The sequence below is a fragment of the Corticium candelabrum genome, chromosome 12, assembly GCF_963422355.1.
Source record: "Corticium candelabrum chromosome 12, ooCorCand1.1, whole genome shotgun sequence".
In the NCBI taxonomy this organism is placed as follows: Eukaryota; Metazoa; Porifera; class Homoscleromorpha; order Homosclerophorida; family Plakinidae; genus Corticium; species Corticium candelabrum.
This window is the reverse complement of record NC_085096.1, coordinates 6491758-6516070: the sequence shown is the minus strand read 5'-3', so window position 1 is coordinate 6516070 and position 24313 is coordinate 6491758. Positions and strand designations below refer to the sequence as shown.

At 43.9% G+C, this 24313-nt stretch overlaps 3 protein-coding genes across 4 annotated transcripts; all 3 read left to right on the top strand.

Moving 5' to 3' along the window:
- The first annotated feature begins 7996 nt into the window (after positions 1-7996).
- On the top strand, positions 7997-10025 carry LOC134188038 (jerky protein homolog-like). Its single transcript, XM_062656222.1, has 3 exons — positions 7997-8302; positions 8389-8521; positions 8565-10025. Exons 1-3 carry the CDS (start codon positions 8104-8106, stop codon positions 9148-9150), a joined length of 918 nt encoding a protein of 305 aa, XP_062512206.1. The 5' UTR covers positions 7997-8103; the 3' UTR covers positions 9151-10025.
- Positions 10026-15895: 5870 nt separating this feature from the next.
- On the top strand, positions 15896-17824 carry LOC134187672 (E3 SUMO-protein ligase ZBED1-like). The gene is made up of 2 exons (XM_062655824.1): positions 15896-17440; positions 17485-17824. Exons 1-2 carry the CDS (start codon positions 15896-15898, stop codon positions 17776-17778), a joined length of 1839 nt encoding a protein of 612 aa, XP_062511808.1. The 3' UTR covers positions 17779-17824.
- Positions 17825-22540: 4716 nt separating this feature from the next.
- LOC134188110 (transcription factor Adf-1-like) lies at positions 22541-24221 on the top strand. Of its 2 annotated transcripts, XM_062656302.1 has the most exons (4): positions 22541-22943; positions 23285-23338; positions 23369-23443; positions 23508-24221. In XM_062656302.1, exons 1-4 carry the CDS (start codon positions 22630-22632, stop codon positions 23842-23844), a joined length of 780 nt encoding a protein of 259 aa, XP_062512286.1. In that variant the 5' UTR covers positions 22541-22629; the 3' UTR covers positions 23845-24221. The 2 variants fall into 2 exon arrangements, with proteins under 2 accessions (XP_062512286.1, XP_062512285.1); XM_062656301.1 differs by having other exon boundaries at positions 23285-23443.
- Positions 24222-24313: the final 92 nt, after the last annotated feature.

The following is a 24313-nucleotide window of genomic DNA, read 5'->3' as shown; positions in this document are numbered from 1 at the left end:
AGTAATTATACTCTCCTTATGCAGGACTATAAACCTAGTAGCAGTTTTAATTATTTACATTTGCTTTTCTGAATGTAGCACTGATTTATTTCTGATGTTAACACCTCCAGGTTGTCACAGCAAGCCAAAAGATGCAGGTGCTAGAGGGTTGTCACTCTAGTGAGTTAGGAGGTGGACACTTTGGTCGAGATAAGACACTGGTGAAGATCTCTGATAGGTTCTACTGGCTTGGCCTGGTGAATGACGTAAAACACTTCTGCAAGTCGTGTGACAAGTGTCAAAAGGCAAACAGGTTGGTATAATAGTACACGATAGTATGAAAAAATTGGGCATTCAAATTCAGCACCCTACACAACTTTACCTTATACAGGAAGTTTGATAAGTTCACGGCTGAGCTACACCCCATACCTGTGAAAGGTGATGTGTGGGATACAGTTGGTGTTGACCTCATAGGTCCCCTCCCTGAGACACCCAGGGGGAACAAATACATCATCAGTGTCATGCTACTTTTCAAAATGGCCAGAAGCAGCTGCTTTGCCAGACAAGGGAGCGGATGGTGTGGCAGAGTTTCTTTTCAAGTGCTTCTCACGACATGGCTTAAGTAAGCAATTTCACACAGACAAGATAATCCTAGGAGACGACGAGAATGACAAAAGTGATTAACACACTTAGTCTCGTGGATGTCATTTACTGGCGGTATTCTTTGTTGGTAATGTCGGAGGAGTCTCTTTCCGGAAGCATAATGTATCTACGAACCGAGCATCAATAAAGTTAATATATCCAGAGGTCTGACTCCGCCTAGTCACGTGCTCTCGAATAACATGTTTGCAAACGCGTACATCTATTCGAACTAGAAGAGCAATAAAAATGTCACTTGTATCTCACTTATCATTTGTTGGGATGACTATTTTTAGTATGTCTCGTCATATATACACACCTGTACGTATGAAATTTTAATATTTAAGTTACAAGATGTGTTCCTTTGTGTGCATGTGTGTAAAACTAATGAATTGCTTGTACTCGTTTACAAATTGAGTAACAAACAGCATTGTGTTCAAGTGTTGTGCAGTGCGACATGCTAGATATTATTATATTTTCGACAGCTTTAGGTGTTGGGCGGTTGTCTAGTAAAGAAAGGCGGTTATGCTAAAGCAGAAGTACTACTAAGAGAATCTCTAAGCATCAGATGGACTGTCTGTCCTAACAACACTAGTAAAGAAAGGCGGCTATGCTAAAGCAGAAGTACTACTATAAGAATCTCTAAGCATCAGATGGACTGTCTGTCCTAACAACACTAGTAAAGAAAGGCGGCTATGCTAAAGCAGAAGTACTACTAAAAGAATCTCTAAGCATCAGATGGACTGTCTGTCCTAACAACACTAGTAAAGAAAGGCGGCTATGCTAAAGCAGAAGTACTACTAAAAGAATCTCTAAGCATCAGATGGACTGTCTGTCCTAACAACACTAGTAAAGAAAGGCGGCTATGCTAAAGCAGAAGTACTACTAAAAGAATCTCTAAGCATCAGATGGACTGTCTGTCCTAACAACACTAGTAAAGAAAGGCGGTTATGCTAAAGCAGAAGTACTACTAAAAGAATCTCTAAGCATCAGATGGACTGTCTGTCCTAGCAACAAATCCTCCAATGCTGCCAGCAACAGTCATGATTGTATTGTTGCTGAAGACAATGTCTATTTGCAAAATAGTTGAAATAGTGAAGACTCTAAGTCTATACTCCTCAATAGCAGCATATCTCGACACTGCTAGGAAGATGGCTAGCTGAAGGAGAAAGGTGCACCATCATCTGAGACTGGCAACTTTGATGCAAATCCAGATGCTACACGTAAGTAACTATTTACCTAGATATGTATCTATGTACCGTATCACCCCGCATTTCGCTGGATGCGATATATGATGGTTTTACCAAAATTTACGTGAGGCAGTTCTGGTAACTAAACCGTCATGCCGGTATAGGGTGGGGTAATGCCGGTGTAACAGAGCAGATGGTCCCCTGCCCAATTTGTCCCACGGACACTCTCACCCAAGCCTATAATGTCCCTCTTGGAATATCTGGTCCCCTGCTCAAGCTTTCTCCTGGACCAAATTTTCTGACCCAGGGTATCCGATCGGACAATCGCGATCAAGCCTATTATGTCCCCCTTACAAAATCTGGTGTATCTCCCTGGACACTAACTGTCACTCCACACACGGGACTTAGCTACATTCGGGGAACGTCATATCTATATCCGGGTAACGTCCACATTCGAATATTCGTCCGTTGTTCGTCAGATAGAGTAGCGAAGGTGCAATGATTTTGTCAGCAGACAACCACAGCGAGTCGTTGCTACCCAGCACGTCGGACCATACCAACCCAGACGACGATGCCTATTCAATTTCGAAGACGTTTTAGAGTATCTACGAGCTGGTCGGTACTTGCCTGCGGGGTAAAATTCAAAGAGAGTGATCAGAAGAAAGGCTGCAAGTTTCATTCTTCAAGAAGGGACGCTTTACTACCATGGCGGAAATATGCAGAATCTTCGACGAGTAGTCCTGGAGAGAGCTGAATAACTTCGACTCGTTGAGGTTTGTCACGCTGGAATTGATGATACCAAACAAGCACGAGCCATGTGGGGGCCACTTTGGACGAACCAAAACTCTGCAGAAATTAACAACTCGTTCCTATAGGAATGGAATGAAAGCGGACGTTAAAAATTTGGTAGGCTGTTATTATTATTATCCTATTTACATTTGAATAGACCAGCCTGCCAGCTGATGTGTATTTTTGTGCAGATTCAGCACTGTGATAGCTGTCGACGGATCAACAAAAAACTAGACAAGACTTCAGCATCTCTGCATCCTATTCCGGTAAAGGCTGAAGTTTCATCTCAAGCGGAGGTTTACTTGATTCGACCGTTACCAACGTCAAGGAGGGGTAACAAGTACATTATCACGCTCTCTGACTATTTCAGTACATGGCCAGAGGCAGAACCAGTAGCTCACAAGACAGGTCACACAGTGGCAATATTTCTGTACAAGGTATGGGTTCGTGTAATTTGCCTCTGCATTATTAACTAATTGATTTGATTGTATTTCAGATCATATGCCGACATGGGTGCATGAAAATACAAATTACTGATCAAGGGAGGGAGTTTGTCAACTCAATGAGCGAGAACCTTCACATGCTAACAGGTGTCAATTATAGAATAGCAACAGCGTACCACCCACAAACGGATGGACTAGATGAGCGATTCAATAGGACACTGCAAGAAGCCATTGCAAAGCAAGTTGACTCTGAACAACGGGATTGGGATGACTTGATTGATGGGATTCTGTTCGCCTACCGCACATCTGTGCATGATTCAGCAAAACAAACTCCTTTCTTCATATCTTCATAATGCACGGAAGAAAAGCAGGACTACCAGTACAAATGGAGGATAGTACAAGTATGTCTGATGGGGGTATGGAGAAAGAACAATTATCCATGGAAGACAAAGTTGAACAAATGCAAGGAATCAGAACTCAGATTCACCAAGACGCAGCTAAGCACATCAAGTTGGCACAATCAACGCAGAAAAACTATGATGCTAGACATACTCCTGCAGTTAGTTGTGTTGTACATGTCAGGAAGTAGTAAACTGTAATTGCAGTTGTTATCCCTATAAGGGTAACAAATTGGAGACCTCGTCTTGTCACAAAACTTGAGACAAAAATCTCGGAAAGGTGGAAAGCTGGAATCAAGATGGTATGCCCCTACAGCATTCACTCGGTTCTCCAGAAAGGGATGTACAGACTTTCAAAAGATGGAACTGTGCTAAAGAAAGCAGTAAATAGTACACAGCTGAAGTTATATTGAAGTCAACAGTTTCCGCAGTGCGGCGAGAGATTGAGGCACTCACAGGATACTGATAACACAAGCAGGAGAACAAAGACGGTAATGCAATTCTGTATGAACTCGTCATTCCTTACTAGCCTTAATCCTAAAGAGCAATTGAACGTGTAGAACGATGGCGCACCCCAGTCAGATGGTAAGCAGGACGAACAACAAGAACAAACAGAACAACAGCTAGACAGCTACGTAATTTTATGTGCGTCTCCCTTTTGTTAATATTATTATAAAAACTCCTCTAAACGTTATCTTGTTGATTTGCTCAGGTCTAGCCACCGGTCGTAGCGTAGGCGAGCTGGTCTTGCCTTCGCGATCTCCTGTATATAGTTGAATCGTTTGCTGTGTCATTGGAAAATTTTGGGAGCTTTTTGTGTTATGCGCGACTGGTTCTCGCATTTTTTAGATGGGGTAGTACAGTTTGACATACATGCAAGTATTAGCAGTCATAGACTAGTGGTCAAGACATTCCGGCTAGCAAGTCGGGGAGTTGTGAGATCGAGTCTCCCCAGTAAGTCAAGCAACCTCCGAGAGCGGTCGGCATTCCGAAGACAACGGCAACAATGCAACGAGAAGGCCACCGAAGAACACAGGAGCCACAAGGGGTGCCGAGGAACACAGCAGAGACCATCACGAGGACACCGCTAAAGATGAATATGCCAAAAATTCAATATAGAAATAAAAAATTATGTTGTTCTTTAGAAAGTGCCCACAAAGAGTGGCATGAAAAATGATATAATGGGGTACCTGCACAAGCACAGTATCAGCTACGATAAGCACGCCTAAAATCTGAGTTGTTCATGCTGCTAAAGGCAACAAACCCACAAACAAAATACCTCACTGACATTATCGCCAATGATGCAGGTCATGATGTCCTAAAACTTCCGGTAGGCCATTATGAACTTAACCCAATAGAACTGGTATGGGCGCAAGTCAAAGTAGAAGCTGTAGACAAGAACAAAGACTTTGCAACCAGAGCAATCAAATAACTGGCCAGAGAAGGCGTTGTAAACGTGACGGCGTCGAAATGGTAGTGTGTCGACCAAGTCATCTAGAAAGTGGATAACTACTACAGAACGTCAGACTAACAAGCGGTAGAAACATTAATTATGGAAGTAGGTAAGGGGACATTTCACACAGGCAAGATAATCCTAGGAGAGGACGAGAATGACAACAGTAATTAACACAATTAGTCTCGTGGATGTCATTTACTAGCGGTATTCTTTGTTGGTAATTTCTGAAGAGTCTCTTTCCGGAAGCATGCTGTATCTATGAACCGGGGGGTCAATTAAGTTAATATTCAAAGATCTGACTCCACCTACTCACATGCTCTCGAATGACATGTTTGTAAACGTGTACATGTATTCGAACTAGAAGAACAATGAAAATGTCACTTGTATCTCACTTGTCATTTGTTGGGATGACTATTTTTAGTATGTCTCGTCATATATACACACCTGTACGTATGAAATTTTAATATTTAAGTTACAAGATGTGTTCATTTGTGTGCATGTGTGTAAAACTAATGAATTGCTTGTTGTACTTGTTTACAAAATTGAGAAACAAACAGTATTGTGTGCAAGTGTTGTGCAGTGTGACATGTTAGATATTATTATATTTTTGACAGCTTTAGGTGTTGGGCGGTTGTCTAGTAAAGAAAGGCGGTCATGCTAAAGCAGAAGAACTACTAAGAGAATCTCTAAGCATCAGATGGACTGCCTGTCCTGACAACAAATCCTCCAATGTTGCCAGTAACAGCCATGATTGTTTTGTTGCTAAAGATACTGTCTATTTGCAAAATACCTCGACACTGCTAGAAAGATGACTAGCTAAAGGAAAAAGGTGCACCATCATCTGAGACTGGCAACTTTGATGCAAACCCAGATGATACACGTAACTATTTACTTAGATATGTATCTATGTATCGTATTACCCAGCAATTTGCTGGATGCGATATATGCTAGTTTAACCAAAATTTACGTGAGGCAGTTCTGGTGACTTGATTGACGGAATTCTGTTTGCCTACAGCACATCTACAGCCAAGGAATGCGGAGTCTCCAGACAATATGTCCAGGATTGGGTAAGGGACCGAGAGTCACTGCAAGAGACCAAACGGGAGCGGAAAATAGCAGTGCGGAAGAGGAGACACGTGCCAAGTACGGATGATTCGCGAAAAGAACGGGGGAAAGTTTCCATGTTTGGAAGAAAGAGTCGTCAGTTGGATGAAAGATCTTAGAAAGATAAGCGTCACGATCAAGGAAGGCAGTATCAAAAGATATGCCAAACAGGTGTATGGTGAACTCTTTCCAGAAAATGCAACGGTCGAATTTAAAGCTTCTAACGGTTGGCTAAACAGGTTTCTATCACGTCACAGCTTTTGTTGTAGAAGCAGGGACAGAAAATACCCAGCAATGCCAAAGATCTCGCTGAGAACTTTCTTCAATAAGTAAACGAGAAGTTTTTGACAAGGAAGTACGATTATACGTAAGGTACGTAAGACTATAATTAGCCGCCTTCAACACGTATATAGATTGATTGGTCATAGACCTTGGATAGTTCAATATCCATAGGACTTACTTGACAAAACGGTAATCGAACTGTCTGTGTCATACCAATTCCTACCATTTGAGTAATCCAAAGAATACAATCATCATGCCTCGTTACAGAACGTGAAATTATCCTTCCTGGTACAAATATCTATACTATAGGTTAACCTAGTTATTTCTAAACTGTAAGATGACATTTTACATATAGGAACCACCATCATTAGCGATTGTTGGAAGGCCTATGATTGTCTGGTCGATAAAGGCTATCGCCATCTGTCGGTCAACTATTCTCTGCATTTTGTTGAATCCGAGACAGGTTCTCCCACAAACACCATTGAGAACATTTGGATGCAATTATGTATGATTCTGTTTACTAAAGTTGCGATAGTGCAGAAATAGTTTCTAGGTGAAGCGATCTCTGCCTCGTAACGGGGTACACCATCACCATCTACAATCGTAACTAGTCGAATTCGTGTGGAGACGTCGGTACGGAGATGAAGGAGACGTATTTATTACTTTCCTGTCTCGCGTCGCCCAGGTTTGCTTACGTATATTTATGTGCGTCTCCTTTTTGTTAATACTATTACAAAAACTCCTCTAAACGTTATCTTGTTGATTTGCTCAGGTCTAGCCACCGGTCGTAGCGTAGGCGAGCTGGTCTTGCCTTCGCGATCTCCTGTATATAGTTGAATCGTTTGCTGTGTCATTGGAAAATTTTGGGAGTTTTTTGTGTTATGCGCGACTGGTTCGCGCATTTTTTAGATAGGGTAGTACAGCTTGACATACATGCAAGTATTAGCAGTCATAGACTAGTGGTCATAACATTCGGCTAGCAAGTCGGGGAGTTGTGAGATCGAGTCTCCCCAGTAAGTCAAGCAACCTCCGAGAGCGGTCGGCATTCCGAAGACAACGGCAACAATGCAACGAGAAGGCCACCGAAGAACACAGGAGCTACAAGGGGTGCCGAGGAACACAGCAGAGACCATCACGAGGACACCGCTAAAGATGAATATGCCAAAAATTCAATATAGAAATAAAAAAATTATGTTGTTCTTTAGAAAGTGCCCAAAAAGAGTGGCATGAAAAATGATATAATGCCGTACCTGCACAAGCACAGTATCAGCTACGATAAGCAACGCCTGAAATCTGAGCTGTTCATGCTGCTAAAGGCAACAAACCCACAAACGAAATACTTCACTGACATTATCGCCAATGATGCAGGTCATGATGTCCTAAAACTTCCGGTAGGCCATTGTGAACTTAACACGATAGAACTGTTATGGGCGCAAGTCAAGCTATAAGCTGCAAACAACAACAAGGATTTTGCAAACAGAGCAATCAAACAACTGGCCAGAGAAGGCGTTGTAAACGTGATGGCGGCGAAATGGAAGTACAGTAGAACGCCACTTATCCGAACACCACTTATCCGAGCATGCCGGTTATCCGAACACCTAAAGTTATCACGTGATCGTAGCACGTGACCATATCACGTGATCGTGAGGGACCGACATGGACACTCCGACTACTCCAACGACTAAAAGGAAGCCGAAGAGGAAGCGTGTGGTACTGTCTATAGCTGATAAGCTGCAATTATGCAAGCTTTTCGAACAAGGTTAGACGGTCTACTGAAGACCAGCGGTGTACATATGTTGATGTCGCCATTTTGAAGGTCAGGTATGAGTTCCATAGCCATCAAGTTCGGGATCGGCAAATCTACTGTGTCCGACATAGTAAAATCTAAGGCTAAGCTGGAAGAGTTTCAAACGGAAATTGACGATGGAGATTGCACAAAAAAACCGCGAGTCGTCAGAAAATCAGACTTTCCTGAACTAGACAGAGCAGTCTACTTGTGGTTTGTACACCAACGATGCAAAGGTGAGACGTGTGTACTCTTTCTTTTGGTAGGAAGAAGTGTGTGCAAACTGGTGTATACCAGTCTATAGCGTGTATTCATTCCATAGGGACGCCAATTAGTGGGCCTCTGCTATCTGCTAAAGCGTTGCAGCTGTATCCGCGACTCTACCCAGATAATCCTGCTGACTTCAAAGCAGGAACGGGATGGCTGCGGAGATTTAAAGATCGGCATGGTGTGAGGTGCCTATCTCTGCAGGGAGCGTCACTTTCAGCATGGTGTGAGGTGCCTATCTCTGCAGGGAGAGTCACTTTCAGCAGCCATGATGGATGTGGAGCCCTTCAGAGAAAAGTTCCTGAAACTTGTCGAAGAACAGGGTCTGACTAGACATCAGATGTTTAATTGTGACGAATCAGGACTCTATTGGAAGTTGATGCCAAACAAAACTCTTGTCACATCAAGAGAGAAAGAGGCAAAGGCTTTCAAGAAACCTAAAGATCGAGTGACAATTATGGCATGTGCCAATGCTAGTGGATCCATCAAACTTCCTCTCCTGTTTATCCACAAGGCCCTCAATCCTCGTTGTTTCAAGCACATTGACAAGAATGACCTACCCGTTCATTACTATGCGCAGAAAAGTTCTTGGATGGACTCTTATATTTTTAAAGAGTGGTTTTTGAACAGATTTGTCCCTCTTTGTCGAAATGCCTTGAGAGAAAAGGGACTTCCTGAAAGAGCACTTCTAGTCCTGGACAATTCTCCAGCCCATCCTGACATAGTGTCTAACATCTACAGATGGATTGATAACATGTCTCTACTTGCCACCCAACACTACATCCGTTATCCAACCCATGGATCAGGGTGTTCTTGAGAACATCAAGTGTAGATACAAGCGTGACCTACTTCTTCGTTTACTCAATCAAAACGAAACGGAAACGATCCCTGAATTCACAAGGTCTCTGAACATCAAGGATGCAGTTCTACTGGCTGCAAAGAGCTGGAGCGAAGTTGAACAGAGTACCATTAGCAAGAGCTGGAATAAGCTGTGGCCCATAGACAGTGGCTCTGAACCTGCATATGAGCCCACTTTGTCTCCAACAAACACCATGATTAATTCACTTCTGACCAGAATGAGCATACCGCGTGAGGAAAGAGTTCACTGGTTGACCACAGATGATGAGGACTTGGGGTACAGAGACATAGATGAAGATGACATTATTGAACTTGTCCAGAATGAAGCAACACGAGCTGATATGGAAGAAGAACAAGACAGTGAAGCTGTTCCCTTACTTGTGTCTCATGGAAGAGCATGTGATGCTATAGAGACAGTGCTGGCTTATCTTGAACAACAGCCAGATGTGCCAATGGTTGCCACAGTAACACTAAATGGCCTCTTGATGAAAGCAGCTAGAAAACGAGCATCCCCAATGATGCAAACTAAAATCAGTGACTTCATGAATAGCCCTAATCCCAAGGCTTGCTCACCTTAGCTGTATACCTACCTACATAGATAAGTTTATGGCAGTACAGTGTACAATGTGTGAGATAACTACTGTACAACATTCCCATGTCTATGCAGTGGAGTGCTTGTACTGGCGTCTGTATACAATAATCTGTTACTTAATTAGTACAACGTACGCGTAGTACTACACCATCTACATGTGATACAGGACATAATTTGAGGACGCGATTTTAGCCTCGGAATCCCAATGGTCATGATCAGTTATACGAACAAATCAGTTATCCGAACACCCTCCGGTCCCGACGCGTTCGGATAAGTGGCGTTCTACTGTAGTGTGTCGATCAAGTCATCCAGAAAGTGGATAACTACTCAGAACGTCATACTAACAAGCGGTAGAAAGATTACTTATGGAAGTAGGTGAAGGGACATTTCACACAGACAAGATAATCCTAGGAGAGGACGAGAATGACAACAGTGATTAACACAATTAGTCTCATGGATGTCATTTACTGGCGGTATTCTTTGTCGGTAATGTCTGAGGAGTCTCTTTCCGGAAGCATAATGTATCTACGAACCGAGCATCAATAAAGTTAATATATCCAGAGATCTGACTCCACCTAGTCACGTGCTCTCGAATGACACGTTTGTAAACGGGTACATCTATTCGAACTAGAAGAGCAATGAAAATGTCACTTGTATCTCACTTGTCATTTGTTGGGATGACTATTTCTAGTATGTCTCGTCATATATACACACCTGTATGTATGAAATTTTAATATTTAAGTTACAAGATGTGTTCATTTGTGTGCATGTGTAAAACTAATGAATTGCTTGTTGTATTTGTTTACAAAATTGAGCAACAAACAGTATTGTGTGTAAGTGTTGTGCAGTGACATGTTAGATATTATTATATTTTTGACAGCTTTACGTGTATTGGGCGGGTGTCAAGTAAAAAAGACGGTTTGCTAAAGCAGAAGTACTACTAAGAGAATCTCTAAGCATCAGATGGACTGTCTGTCCTGACAACAAATCCACCAATGCTGCCACAGGAACGTAGCAACCGGTCCCGTTGGTCCGATTTCAACCGGACAACTTTTCAATATATGTACTTTCGCCAAAGGACGATATCGTTAACTTCCGGAATAAGGTATAGCTGATTAAATAAGTTTCTATTTAATCACCCTGGGGTCTTACATCACGTGCACGTGCAACTTGGCAGATAAGACTGCATAGTATCAGAGCCGTTATATATACTGCTCTGCATACTACAGTATCATGCATAGCCTCGCGCAAGCCAGACGTCCCAGGGAGTGGGCGGGCAAACTCACGCAAAAAGGAGGTCGAGCTCGAGGCGGCTTACAAAGGGGCGGGGCGAATGGGATAATACCGCGTACTTGTGCAAACGCGAAAAAACGGCCATAGGAGAGGACGAGAATAACAACAGTGATTAACACAATTAGTCTCGTGGATGTCATTTACTGGCGGTATTCTTTGTCGGTAATGTCTGAGGAGTCTCTTTCCGGAAGCATGCTGTATCTACGAACCGAGCATCAATAAAGTCAATATATCAAGAGATCTGACTCCACCTACTCACGTGCTCTCGAATGACACGTTTGTAAACGCGTACATCTATTCGAACTACAAGAGCAACGAAAATATCACTCGTATCTCACTTGTCATTTGTTGAGATGACTATTTCTAGTATGTCTCGTCATACATACACACCTGTACGTATAAAATTTTAATATTTAAGTTACAAGATGTGTTCAGTTGTGTGCATGTGTGTAAAACTAATGAATTGCTTGTTGTACTTGTTTACAAAATTGAGCAAAAAACAGTATTGTATGCAAGTGTTGTGCAGTGTGACATATTAGATATTATTATATTTTTGACAGCTTTAGGTGTTGGGCGGTTGTCTAGTAAAAAAAGGCGGTTATGCTAAAGCAGAAGAACTACTAAGAGAATCTCTAAGCATCAGATGGACTGTCTGTCCTGACAAAAAATCCTCCAATGCTGCCAGTAACAGTCATGATTGTATTGTTGCTGAAGATAATGTCTATTTGCAAAATAGTTGAAATAGTGAAGACTCTTAAGTCTATACTCCTCAACAGTAGCATATCTCGACACTGCTAGGAAGATGACTAGCTGAAGGAGAAAGGCGCACCATCATCTGAGACTGGCAACTTTGATGCAAATCCTGATGCTACACGTAAATATTTACTTAGATATGTGTATTGAAGGAAAAACTTGATTCAAGTTGCAGCAGTGTTCAAGTTTCAATTCGATTTAGTCACAAAGCAAGTATCTAGAGTCTTTTGTCTAGCCACTATATTCTAACAAAGATACAAACGAACAGACAAACAGACGGACGACAGACAAACTGAGCGCACCGAATTGCCAAGAACGTTTTCCTAATGATCTAGTTTGGGCCAAGATGCGTGGCTACAGGCATTGGCCAGCTAGAGTAAAGTTCTCTTCGTGCGTTTCTGTGATCGTTTTCTCTCACTGTGTCTGTTTAGGTGCAACGATTTAGAAGAACGGGAAAATGTAAAGTGTTTTTCTACGGACCTACGTACAGTATTACCCCGCATTTTGCTGCATGCAGGTATATGCGAGATTTACCAAAATTTACGTGAGGCAGTTCTAGTAACTAAACCGGCATGCCGGGATAGGGTGGGGTAATGCCGGTATAGGGTGGGTTTCAGAGACCAATATAACTGCCGGCCATCGGCCAACGGCCGACTAAATGTGATGTTTGGCCGGCATAAATATTTTATAGCCTGACCTTGGCCGATCAATGTCTAATCGCGTTGAGCTGAGGTTGTCATAGCATGGGGCTGTTCCTTTTGTGTGAAATTGTTCTCAGAAGGTGTCATATAGCAGAAAGTGATGATGACATGTGTGAAAGTTGCTGTAACCACTAATAATATTAGGTTGTTATTGTCTTATCTGTAATTATGTTACAAGGTGTTATTTGTTGCAATATGAGCTAAAGAGAGCACCTTACTGCTGTGCTCATTATCTACTCTAGTCTAGCAACTTACATGACCATTTACACAGGAAGTGCTAATGAGACTGCGGTTTCACCAGATGTTATATTTTGTGACCCTCTGAAGATCTTTAGCAACCGCCTTTGCGTACTCTAACGGATCTTACACGTAAGTATGCCCCAAGTCTTTTGACCTTCTATTCTGAAACTAACAATGTTCAAAGGTCCCAATATTCGACCATTGCTAACGTCATGCAACTAAAAGGTAGTAGATATCAGCAGCCATTGCAGAGATATGCGTCCTACACAGGCGCAAACACTTGTTAGAGTGACGCTCGCTAACTAGAAGATTTTAGTTGGCGCTAACCTCGCTAAGTATCAGGGATTCTCTGTCTTGTTTTGATAAACATCCGGCTGCATCAGAATGGGCTTAGTATGTGATTTAGTTGCTGCTCAGCTCTATTCTAGTGATACTCCGTCTACTCATCAACCAGTGGCGGTAGAGGGGGATGGCAACTGCTTCTTTCATGCTGCGTCTGTGACACTAACTGGATGTGAGAAGGATCACGTCAAACTTCGCCAGAATGTATGCGAGCAGTTGGAAGAGCAACCTGAAGCTGTTGCGTCCTCCATGCTATCATGGTCCTTGCAAAACCATGACTAATTTTAATTAAAATGTGAGAGTTCAGCATTGCTTGTTCTTCAATAGCTTCTTTCAAAATAGGTCAGTCTAATATAGAATTTATGAACACGACATATATGTACAGTACTGTTCCAGTAATTTTTGCTACCATTCATGATTGGGATTCTAGCGTAGGGCGCGCTTTAGTCTGTGAATCTAAGGCTTTAAGTTTCTTGGCTTTTCTGAAATATTCATTTAGTGCATAGAGGTCAAGGTACAAGGTACATTTAATTTATGCATGGCCGATCAAAACTCTTAGACGGCCGATCAAATTTTGATTGTGATCTGACATTTGCCGGCTGACTGCAAAACGTTATATTGGTCACTGGGTTTGCCGGTATAGGGTTGCATGGGGGCGGTGAGGGGTACTGCTGGTAAAGGCGATGTGATAGATATTAACATCGTGCACGTGTTCCATGATGGTGGAGCCGGATGGCACTCTCGAGAGGCAGGAGAAAGACACGATTGCCGTGGAAGAGCATCAAACAACAGTGTAGCACAAACAGTAGTCTAGCACGTGGAAAAATCTTATAGCATTGCCACGAAACTTCGCGTACTTTCAAAGTACGACGGACTAGGCGGAACAAGTCAAAGACAGCCAAAGAATGTGGAGTCCCCAGGAAAAGTGTCCAGGATTGGGTAAGGGACCGAGAATTACTCTAGACCAAACGGGAGCGGCAAATAGCTGTCCGGAAGAGGAGACACGTGCCAAGTACGGATGAGTTGCGAAAAGAACGGGGGAAGTTTCATGTTTTGAAGAAAGAGTCGTTAGCTGGATGAAAGATCTTCGACAGAAGGAAGTCACGATCAGCGGAGGCAGTATCAAAGATATGCCAAACATGTGTACGGTAAACTTTTTCCAGAAGATGCAACAGTTGAATTTAAAGCTTCTAACGGTTGGCTGAACAGGTTTCTATCACGTCACAGCTTTTGTTGTAGACGCAGAAACAGAAAATACCCAGCAATGCCAAAGATCTAGCTGAGAATTTTCTTCAATATGTACACGAGAAGGTTTTGACAAGAAAGTAAGATTATACGTAAGGTACGTAACATTATAATTAGCCGCCTTCAACACGTATATAGATTGATTGGTCATAGACCTTGGATAGTTGACTATCAATAAGACTTCCTTCAGAAAACGGTAATCGAACTGTATGTGTCATACCAATTCCTACAATTTGAGTAATCCAAAGAATACAATCATCATGCCTCGTTACAGAACGTGAAATTAATTTCCTCAGTCACTGCCGCGACAGTCCGACAAGTTCCCGTATATAGAGGTATAGTCACTGGGGGACGAAATTAAATATTTACCCAGGGCGCGTTCGATTTACGGTTCTGGAACTAGAATCAAAGGGGTTAACAAATACCTTGCGGTCGATTTGCTAGAATTCTAGTTCTGGAACTGCTGGAACGATTCCAACAGTTAACTGCTGGAACTACGGCATGACCACGCCCTATATCGTCTAATTACCTGGACGTTTCCACGCGAGAACTTACACCTGACGCTACAATCGACCTCTTCATAACTTCAAGTGAGATTCTAAGTCGGGCTTGGATACCATCAGGAGTTTCTAGCATCCCAATTGAGCAGTTGCCGTCCACGGAATCTAGCAAAGACGTTACTTTAGTAGTCCTGCGGCGGCGTCAGATGGTCAGGACCAAAGACTGAACTGAACTGCTGCAACAATAGCCACTCTGTCAACAATTGCTACCATTACGTTGAATCTGCGCATGCTAGTGCATAGCACGATTCTAAAAGCAGACTTAGCATTGAATTTAGCCTCTAGTTCTGTCAGTTCCAATAGTTCTAAGACACACCCAGTTCTAGTTCGAGAACTGTAAATCGAACTCACCCTCAGTCACTGCCGAGATACGATACTCCCTACAGTCATCGTATACAGCTGTAAAGTGTCACAGGGAGACGAAACTAATTAACTCCTCAGCCACTGCCGAAACAATACCTACACGTTCCCGTATATACGGGTGACTCTTACTGTTGTATGTACTGAAACTGAATCTACCCAAATCATCCCTACTGCACCAACTACTGCCTTCCTTAGTATCCGTGGAACAAGATCCTCTACGTATAGACCTATCAAAGTGGACCTGCTGGGACTCATTGAAAGTGAGGCCCACCTAGATGAGTAGGTGGTGACTATAGCTTGTGATAATAGTTAAGCATACAGTGTAATGACGTAAAGTAGTAACTGACTTTTAATTGTTTGTTTTGCTGCGTGCGTATAACTGCCTTCCTTAGTACACTACACAACTGTAGTACAATATTGTAGAGTGTACCTAAGAATAGCTTATAATTAGGTATGTGATCACTAGGGCTGAGCGATATCGTTTTAAGCATAATCGCGATAAAATTCCAGTATCGGAATCGCGATATTTCCAGTATCAGAATCGCGCGATTCTGCATCAATGCATTTTTCTGTACTGCGCATGCGCAAGTAGTAGCCACGTGTTCGGTTTGCAAGATGGCAGAAAGCGATGTCGAGTTGTTACCTCTTGAAGGTGCCACTAGTGCTGTATGGAGTCATTTTGGATTCCCAGCACGCAATGGGAAGATTCTTGAGTCAGACAGAAAGAAACGGCAGTTTGTGCACTGTAAGCTCTGCCCAAAGCGGATAAAGTACAGTGGCAACACGACGAATATGCGTTCGCACCTCTGGGATACACATCGCCGAGAACACAGCGCACTCCTTCAGGAGGAGGAGGCTAAGCGAAAGTTGATGCCACAGCGTGGAAGTAAGGAAGTGCTGGAGTCTGGGCAGTTGTCGATCGCCGAGGGGTTTACGCGCGGCCAACCTCTAGATCGGTCAAGTCCTCGGTGGGCACAGATAACAAAAGCCGTGTGTCGTTTTGTCGCCAAAGACATGCGACCGTACTCCACTGTCAACGATCGTGGGTTTCGGCATTTGCTGCAAGTGCTTGAACCACGCTACACCCCGCCTGACAGAAAGTTGCTTGCTACCAAGTACATACCTGCACTGTACGAGCAGGAAAAGACACGGATCCAGCAGAAGATCGAGGGTGTAAAAGACTTCGGATTGACAACAGATATTTGGACGTCCCGAGCAAAACATGCATACACAAGCCTCACTATCCACTACATAGACGATACATTCCAACTCCAGAGCCATCTCCTAAGTACACGGGAATTCCCAGAGTCCCGCAATGCTGAGAACATCAACGACGAATTGCAGGAGATCATTGGCGACTGGGGATTGACAGAGAGTGGGATTGCTGGGATCACAACCGACAATGGAAGCAACATCCTTGCTGCAGTGGACCTACTCCAGTGGCCTCATGTATCCTGCTCCAGTCACACACTGCAACTTGGAGTGGAGAAGGCCATGAAGCTACCACAGGTTGCAAAAGCACTCGCAAGGCGTAGACGTTTGGTCAGTCACTTCAATCATTCAGCTAAATCAAGCTACCTGCTCAAGAAGAAGCAAGATGATCTCCATCATGTGAAGCATAGCCTCATTCAGGATGTCGTAACACGATGGAACTCAGCTTACTACATGGTGGAGCGTGTGCTTGAGCAACAGCAACCCCTTTGTGCCGCCCTCTTTGAGCTACGTAAGGAAGATCTGATGCCGTCTGACAGTGAATTCAGTGTCATGGAGTGCTACAAGGATGTGATGGAGCCACTAGTTGATGTGACTAAGGCTATTGGGGGTGAAAAGTGGGTGACCATCTCGATCATTAGGCCACTTCTGCACAAGTTGCTTAACGTGCACCTCAAGCCAGCCACAGCAGATTCACGCCTGGTGTGCATGATTAAAGAATCAATTTGTTCAGATCTGCAGGATCGTTATGTTGGTAGTGCATTGGACTTGTTGACGAAGGCAGCATTCCTGGATCCAAGATTCAAGGCTCTTCCTTTCTTGAAGTCAGAGAAGAGACAACACATAGTATCACTTATTGAGGAGGATGTAGAAGAACTTATCAACTCTGAGACCACCTCTACACAGTCTACTGAGGCAGAGGAAGCTGAACCAGCAGTCAAACGACCCGTGGAGAGCATGTGCTACTTGAATTCCTTAAGGATGTTGTGCAGCCAGATTCTGATGGTCATGAAGACATCTCTGCGAAAGAAAAGGCTCACATTGAAGTCTCCAAGTATATTGGAGAAGATGCAACATCAGACAATCCATTGACCTGGTGGAGTCGCAACAGCACCAGATTCCCCAAAGTCTCTCGTCTAGCAAAGAAATACCTCTGCCTTCCAGCTACCTCTGTTCCCTCAGAGCGTGCTTTCAGTACAGCAGGCCATATTGCTAGTGCGAGACGCTCTTGTCTTCTCCCTGAGACTGTAAGCATGCTTGTCTTCCTTTCAGCAAACCTTCAGTAAAACATGTATAATTATTTCTTCTCCACTGCTATGTAAGTATCTGCCCATTTATCTAGTTATGCAATTATCTTTGTAATTAAATAAGTAATTATCGTGATAACATCGTTATCGTGATATTTTGGTCAATATCGATCGTGATATGATATACATAGTATCGCTCAGCGCTAGTGATCACGTGCTTCCGGTATCGTAGAGTATATAGCAGAGCACCATCATAGCAATAAAGTGTCTTTCGTTTGTTCTACGATCCTGCACCTACCTCTCACTATCTGGTGGAGAAACGTTCGTTTGGTTTTGAAACTTTGACGCCTTCGTTATGCCTCCACAAAAACTAAAAGGTCATAGGAAAGGCAAGATCGTTCGATTAGCCCAGAAGGCCCTGTCCACTCTCACCGTCTGGATCCTGCACCTCGCCGTTCGCTGGTTCCACTTCAACTGGACAAGTTTTGGGGAGACAACGGAGAAGATTTGGACAGTTGGCTTTTCCATGTCACTTAAGTGGCACAGCTTGAACGGTGGTCGCCCCAACTTCAACTTCGACAAGCTGCGGTAGCTTTGGCCGGTTGGGCTCGTGCAGACTATCGCTCGTATGTTGCATTAACTCCAGAAACAGAGCTGTCGTGAGATCCATTTGAATCGTTCCTGCACACTCAGTTTGGGCCAAAGAATCTGGTGCGTTATTATACTCGAAACTTAATGTCTCTTCGTCATGGCGGACATGAAACCGTTTCGGGGTACAAATCTCGTTTTCGCCGTACTTTACTGCAGTTGCACACGGCTCAGGTCTCGGCGCTACCCGACCTCACGGTGGTCACTTCGTATCAGGAAGGCCTTCGCCCGGAATTTCAAGTCGCATTGGAAAGAGATCAACCGAATACTTTAGCACTGCCTTCCCGTCAACCAGGTCGTTCGCCTAAGCTCTCACCGCGCTATAAGGGACCCTACAGAGTCATTCGCAGACTGTCCGACGTTTTGTACGAAATTTCTCATCTGGAAACCGGTGCTGTCACCACCGCCCACGTACAGCGTCTTCAGCAGTACCTATCTCTTGACCCTCACGTGGCTGCACCGAGTCTACTAATCCTTTTGCACGACGATTCGATCAGTGACACGAAGTCCCTTTCTTTGGCCGACGCTGCTGGTCGCTCTACTGCAGCCACCGTCTCATCAGCGCGACCTGTTCGCAATACTGCTGGTATTCCGGCACAACGGTTTGCAGATTTATGACTTTTGCTTTTACATCCTGTCTTTGTTCGCTCCTCGTTTAGTCGTTTCGTTTTCTTTTGTGTGTACTGTTTTGCTTTAGCTCACATGAGGACATTTGGCTCAAGAGAGGGACGTATTGCAGAGTGTACCTAACCTCGCATTATCAGGTGTCCCGTATGTGGCGTGACATTTCGTCATCAGACTTCCGTTTTCTCGTTACACACGCAAGGTTTGGTAACGGCCAAAATAGAACAGTTAGAGTATAGCCTAGCAATGCAGTACGCCAAGTTTTGTCTTTCGAACGCTTATCTAGTGTAGGTTACAAAGCACAGACCAAGTGCGCTAAGGATGACGTCAATCCAGTCCAAGCGGACCGAGAATCTAAAAATAGATTAAAAACAGTAGGGGCCGTTGTACGGGCTTCAAACTTAACAACTACATTCAACCAATCATAGAGGACATCGCCCTGGCTCATTTGCATTTTTCTGTCATCGTGTGAAAATGGCATCGGATTCTGTACGGCGTTCTGGGCGAGTATCGAAAGCTCCAAAACGTTCGGATTTTGTCGACCTCGACCTCTTCCTCCTTTCGGGAGATGAGGAAGTTGACTTGGCGAGTCTAGCCTTCCTTGAACATCGAGACGGCGACTCGGAATTGGACGATCCTCTGCAGGCTATCTTTGACAACCAAGCACGCGACGAGGTAACTTCGGAGAACGAAAGCGAAGCTTCCGAAGAGGAGAGGTATTGTTTCGTAATCTTGAGCTTTTGTTGGGCATGGGATTAGTCCGTTTGCCCCAGATCTCTCATTACTGGTTCCAAAGTGAATTCTTGGGCCATGACTTATACAAGCAAACAATGTCGGGACGGCGGTTTAATGCAATCTCTCGTGCATTGAAGGTTAGATAAACAATTTTTGTGAAATAGAAAATATTACGGGCTCTTTCTTGCCTAGATGAATGAATTTATCATTCCAAAGAAAAAACCGTCGTCCCAGGAGATCGGGGCAGAGGACACAGCACGCCTCACCGAGCCGGTCCCTAGCCCCAGCACTGGGGTACAGGAAGGAGAAGAACCAGTTGGCCCTCGTGCTGAGGGCCAGGGGGCACCCAACCCCAGTCTAGGGGAGCAGCGTGCCACTAAACCAGCACCAGACCGGCTTTTCAAAATCAGACCAGTGCTAAAGCAGGAATGAAGACGTGCCAGCTTGTAGTGTGAACAATCTGGGTATATGTATGTGATGATAGAATGAGGCGTGCTTGCCGCATGTATTACCAAACCGGACAGAAACTTGCAATCGACGAGCGAATGCTTCGTTTTAAAGGTTAAATAGATTTAATGTACATGAATATGTCTGATTGTAATGCAGTTCTATTTTAGGAAGGTCCGGCATGCGGCAATATATGCCCAACAAACCCATCAAGTGGGGCTTCAAGCTTTGGGTCTTGGCAACATCAGACTCATCCTCTGCCGGTGGAGCCGGTTACGTCATTGACTTTGACGTTTATGTAGGCTCCCAGGGCGTTCCGGAAGAGGGCCACACTCAACGGGTAGTATTATATGAGCTCCTGGAGCCTCCTGCCAGCAGCAACCTTCCATTGCCTGTCCTTGGGCTGGGTTACCATCTATATGTTGATAATTACTACACTTCAGGTATGGTTTGTATTTTGAGTGCATTGATGTTAGTAGGCATTGTGTGTTTCCTCATAGGTAAACTATTTCGCCAGCTCACGGAAAAAGAAGTGTATGCTGCTGAAACAATGCACCGAGGACGCTCCGGTTTACCACCGCAAATTGGTGGGCCAATCTTGAAAAAGGAAAACAAGGCAATTGGAGTTAGGCACGTGACGGCCATTGCCTGTACTTAGTCTGGGTCGACCACAGTATCACTGCCTTTTGCTCACTCATCATCACGGGTCAACACAAAAGTTGACTGTGAAGAGAAGAGCAAAGGCAGTGGTAAGTAGCTTGAAAATTTAACAGTACTGTAAATTGAATTTTCTAACTTTGGTTTAGGAAAGGCAAGGGAGTTTTCTTGCCCACCGGTCGTCCCAGAGTACAATAAGTACATGGGTGGTGCCGACATCTTTGACCAGATGGCAGGTGCCTACCCGGTCTTGAGGAAGGTCTTCTGTTGGCCAAACGTCTTTTTGTACAACTTCCTCGAGACCGTGGCAATGAATGCATGGCACCTGTACAAAGTTACCACCAATCCGAAAGTAAGTGTCATAGCTATGACTTCTTACTTATGTATAACTAGTTATTCATGTTGTAGATGAAACATCTTGACTTTCAAGAACTACTGGTCAAAGAACTGGTCGCTGCCGAACAGAAAGCTCATCAACATCATCACAGCAGAGGAGGTCGACCACAAGACCCAGTCGCCGCCTCTGCTGGATCCTATATCCTTCCCACGCACCACACTCCCATGTTTGAACAACACCGTTATCGGTGAGGGCAGATACATGTGCTATGTTTAGTAATACGACGTCTTCTTAACTTGTATTTGTTTAGATGTATATATTGTCATTTTCAAAGGCAGGAGACCATGGTGCGGAGCTTTTGCAAGGAGTGTGGTGTGTACTTATGTTTGTGTTCAGGCCGCAATTGCTTCTTATTGTATCATAATAAAACTAAATTATCGATGTCCTGCCGAGAATTTGCATCTAGTAAGAAAGTAGCTAAATCGGATTTTACGTGTTTCACAAAAAAGGAATAGTAGGTAGATATGTACAGTCATTTTTAGCTAGATGTCTAGATTTTACATACAAAGAGTAGATGTGGCCAGAATGGCTACTACTGCATCTGTGGCTTTATATTTGTGTTTCTTCGTTTTATAGGTAAGTAATGTTTATAGCCGTGTAGAGTGTAGTCCGCTCCATGTTCTCATTGCGTTTGCGTGGCCGTATTGCTGTAGTCTAGGCTTTGCGCTGGATCTTTGATGTTGGAGGAGGAGGGTCCTAATAGAGACCACCTATAATCGTTGATAACAAACTTTTATGATGGCCTATAGACGGGTGTCGTCGACAACTACCAGCGTACGAACTGGCAGGTCCGGAGCTGCAGAGATAGATTTATAGTGAATTTTACAAGGTCTACATACGGGAGAGATGCGCCATCTTAGAATAAACTGATAATGCGAAGCAGGGTTCTCTCCAGGCCATTAAAGGCGTATCGGCCCGATACCCCTTACCTCAGGAATGAGCAATCAAGACGTATCGGCCGATACGTCTTAGTAATGTCTAGAGCTTAGGCTAGTTTTCGAAGTTGAAGTGAAGTCTGTACTAGGCAAAGGAAGACGCGAAAATAGGGCAAGATTGCACTTACAATACATGCATTGCAGGATAGAGAAAGGTAGTGTGCTAACCTTACGTACTCTTAAGCTGGATTTACAATATGCAAACGCTTGAGCGTCGCGTCGCGTCGCGTCGCGTCGCGTCGCGTCGCGTCGTACAAATTCAAATTGTAAATGGTCTACGCGACGCGACGCTCGACAGACGCGACGCACGCGACGCGACGCATCCGAATAGAACCGAGTTCTATTTCAGCGTCGAACCGGAAGTCGGAGCACGTCGCGTCGGAAGTGGCAATTAAGATTTTAACCAATCACAGCCAAGTAGGAGTGCACGTGGTTGCTTCGTGAGCAATGGCTACGAACATGTTGGACGTTGAGCGCTTGATAGAGAGTGTACGCAGCTGTCCTTGCCTGTGGAAGGTCAACTGCCAAGTATACAAGGACCTGCGTGCACGAGAAAACGCTTGGAAGTGGATTGCCAGCGAGTTGGGTGTCTCAGCAGAACTCTGCCAAAAGAAATGGAAGAGTCTCCGAGACAAGTACGTGAGGGAGGTTAAACTTCTTCAGAAGAAACGTTTGTCCGGGACCGGAGGTCCACCTGCAACGTCTTCGTGGGTTTTCTTCACCGTGATGACTTTTCTGGACATTTCCGTGAAGCACAGAACGTAATTACTAGTACACGTGTACCATTTATTCTTTGCTTTTTTTGTCTGTTTTCGTGTCTCTGCCTGTCTGCTTTGATGTGGCTGCATGCCCGTCAGTGGATCTGTCTGTTGATCTGTTGGTCTGTCAGTCTGCTTGTCTGCTTTCATGATATCTGTGTCTGTTTCTTTACCTGCATGTCTAGCTATGGTTGCCCTTTGTTTGTACGCGCCGGTGTTTATACTGTTTCTGTGTCTTTTTACTGTACCTACTACTGTTTACGCTGCATTTGCTGTGGGTTTATGCATGCACTTCTTGCAAATCTCAGTATCTCTAGTAGTAACTCTATTGTATTGACAAACAGAACAGACAGCAATTTTTCATTGCTGGAAAGTCAACAGGAGAGTCAACAACAGGAAAGTCAACAACAGGAGAGTCAACAACAGGAGAACCAGCCAGGAGAGAGCCAGCCAGCAGAGAGTGAACCCTATGACAGTGATGAGACAGTCGACAATCATGAAAGGTAAATGTGTGGACTTCGACTTGATATATTGCTTCCTTTCACAGGCTAATTTTTCCTACTGCAGCAATGAAGCACACAACAGCTCGGTCATTTGTCAGGTAGAGACTGGACCGCGTCAACTAAGCATCACTCCTGCCACCAAAAGAAAGAGACGTCGTAAGGGACCAGAAGACGAGCTAGAGACTTCAATTGTAGAAAGGCTAAACTCGTTAGACTCAAAGAGGGCTCATGTCGACTCCGATGAGGATGGTTTGTTCGGTAGGCAGATAGCTGCTACTCTACGGAGATTTCCCTATGAGAAGAAGGCGTTCGCAAAGCTCAGACTTCAACAAGTGATGTTAGAGGTAGAGCTTGGTGGGTCAGGAGATGGCTTTTCTCTGTTTAGAGAGAGCACCCCATAGGTCACCAACCATGCTTGTGTGCATCACTGTGTAGTATCCTGTGATACGTGGCCAGCGACTACACTATGTGTGGTCTATAAACCGGCTTTTTTAAAAGCCACCAACTACATCAGAGAGAGAGAAACTGCAGACTGCTAGCTACATGACTGATTGACAAACTCATTAATCGACAACAACAGGTCAATAACTTTCAATTGTCATGTTTAACACATACGTACTTTGGCACTGCCTGTGCCTACATACTCTTAATTAATATGCTCATTATATTATCTTGGGAAGTGCTATTCGTAGCCCATTTTCAGGTATGGTAAATATGGAGCATTAACTATTGTTGCCATATGGAGTCTGGAAAAATATACTATCAATCTAGAACAAATTGTTTAGATAGCTTACCAAAAAACAAGACTCAGTATACTATATTAATTATAGAATATTCTAGACTAAACTGTTAGTCACGTGCTAGCTCCTA

Coding starts and splice junctions, on each gene's coding strand:
- LOC134187672 (XM_062655824.1), top strand. CDS start 15,896: ATGGCAGAAAGCGATGTCGAGTTGTTACCTCTTGAAGGTGCCACTAGT. Junction 17,441..17,484: donor AACCAGCAGTCAAACGACCC/GTGGAGAGCATG, acceptor GATGTTGTGCAG/CCAGATTCTGATGGTCATGA.
- LOC134188110 (XM_062656301.1), top strand. CDS start 22,630: ATGGCTACGAACATGTTGGACGTTGAGCGCTTGATAGAGAGTGTACGC. Junction 22,944..23,284: donor ATTTCCGTGAAGCACAGAAC/GTAATTACTAGT, acceptor ATTGACAAACAG/AACAGACAGCAATTTTTCAT. Junction 23,444..23,507: donor ACAGTCGACAATCATGAAAG/GTAAATGTGTGG, acceptor TTCCTACTGCAG/CAATGAAGCACACAACAGCT.
- LOC134188038 (XM_062656222.1), top strand. CDS start 8,104: ATGAGTTCCATAGCCATCAAGTTCGGGATCGGCAAATCTACTGTGTCC. Junction 8,303..8,388: donor TGTACACCAACGATGCAAAG/GTGAGACGTGTG, acceptor TTCATTCCATAG/GGACGCCAATTAGTGGGCCT. Junction 8,522..8,564: donor AAAGATCGGCATGGTGTGAG/GTGCCTATCTCT, acceptor GCATGGTGTGAG/GTGCCTATCTCTGCAGGGAG.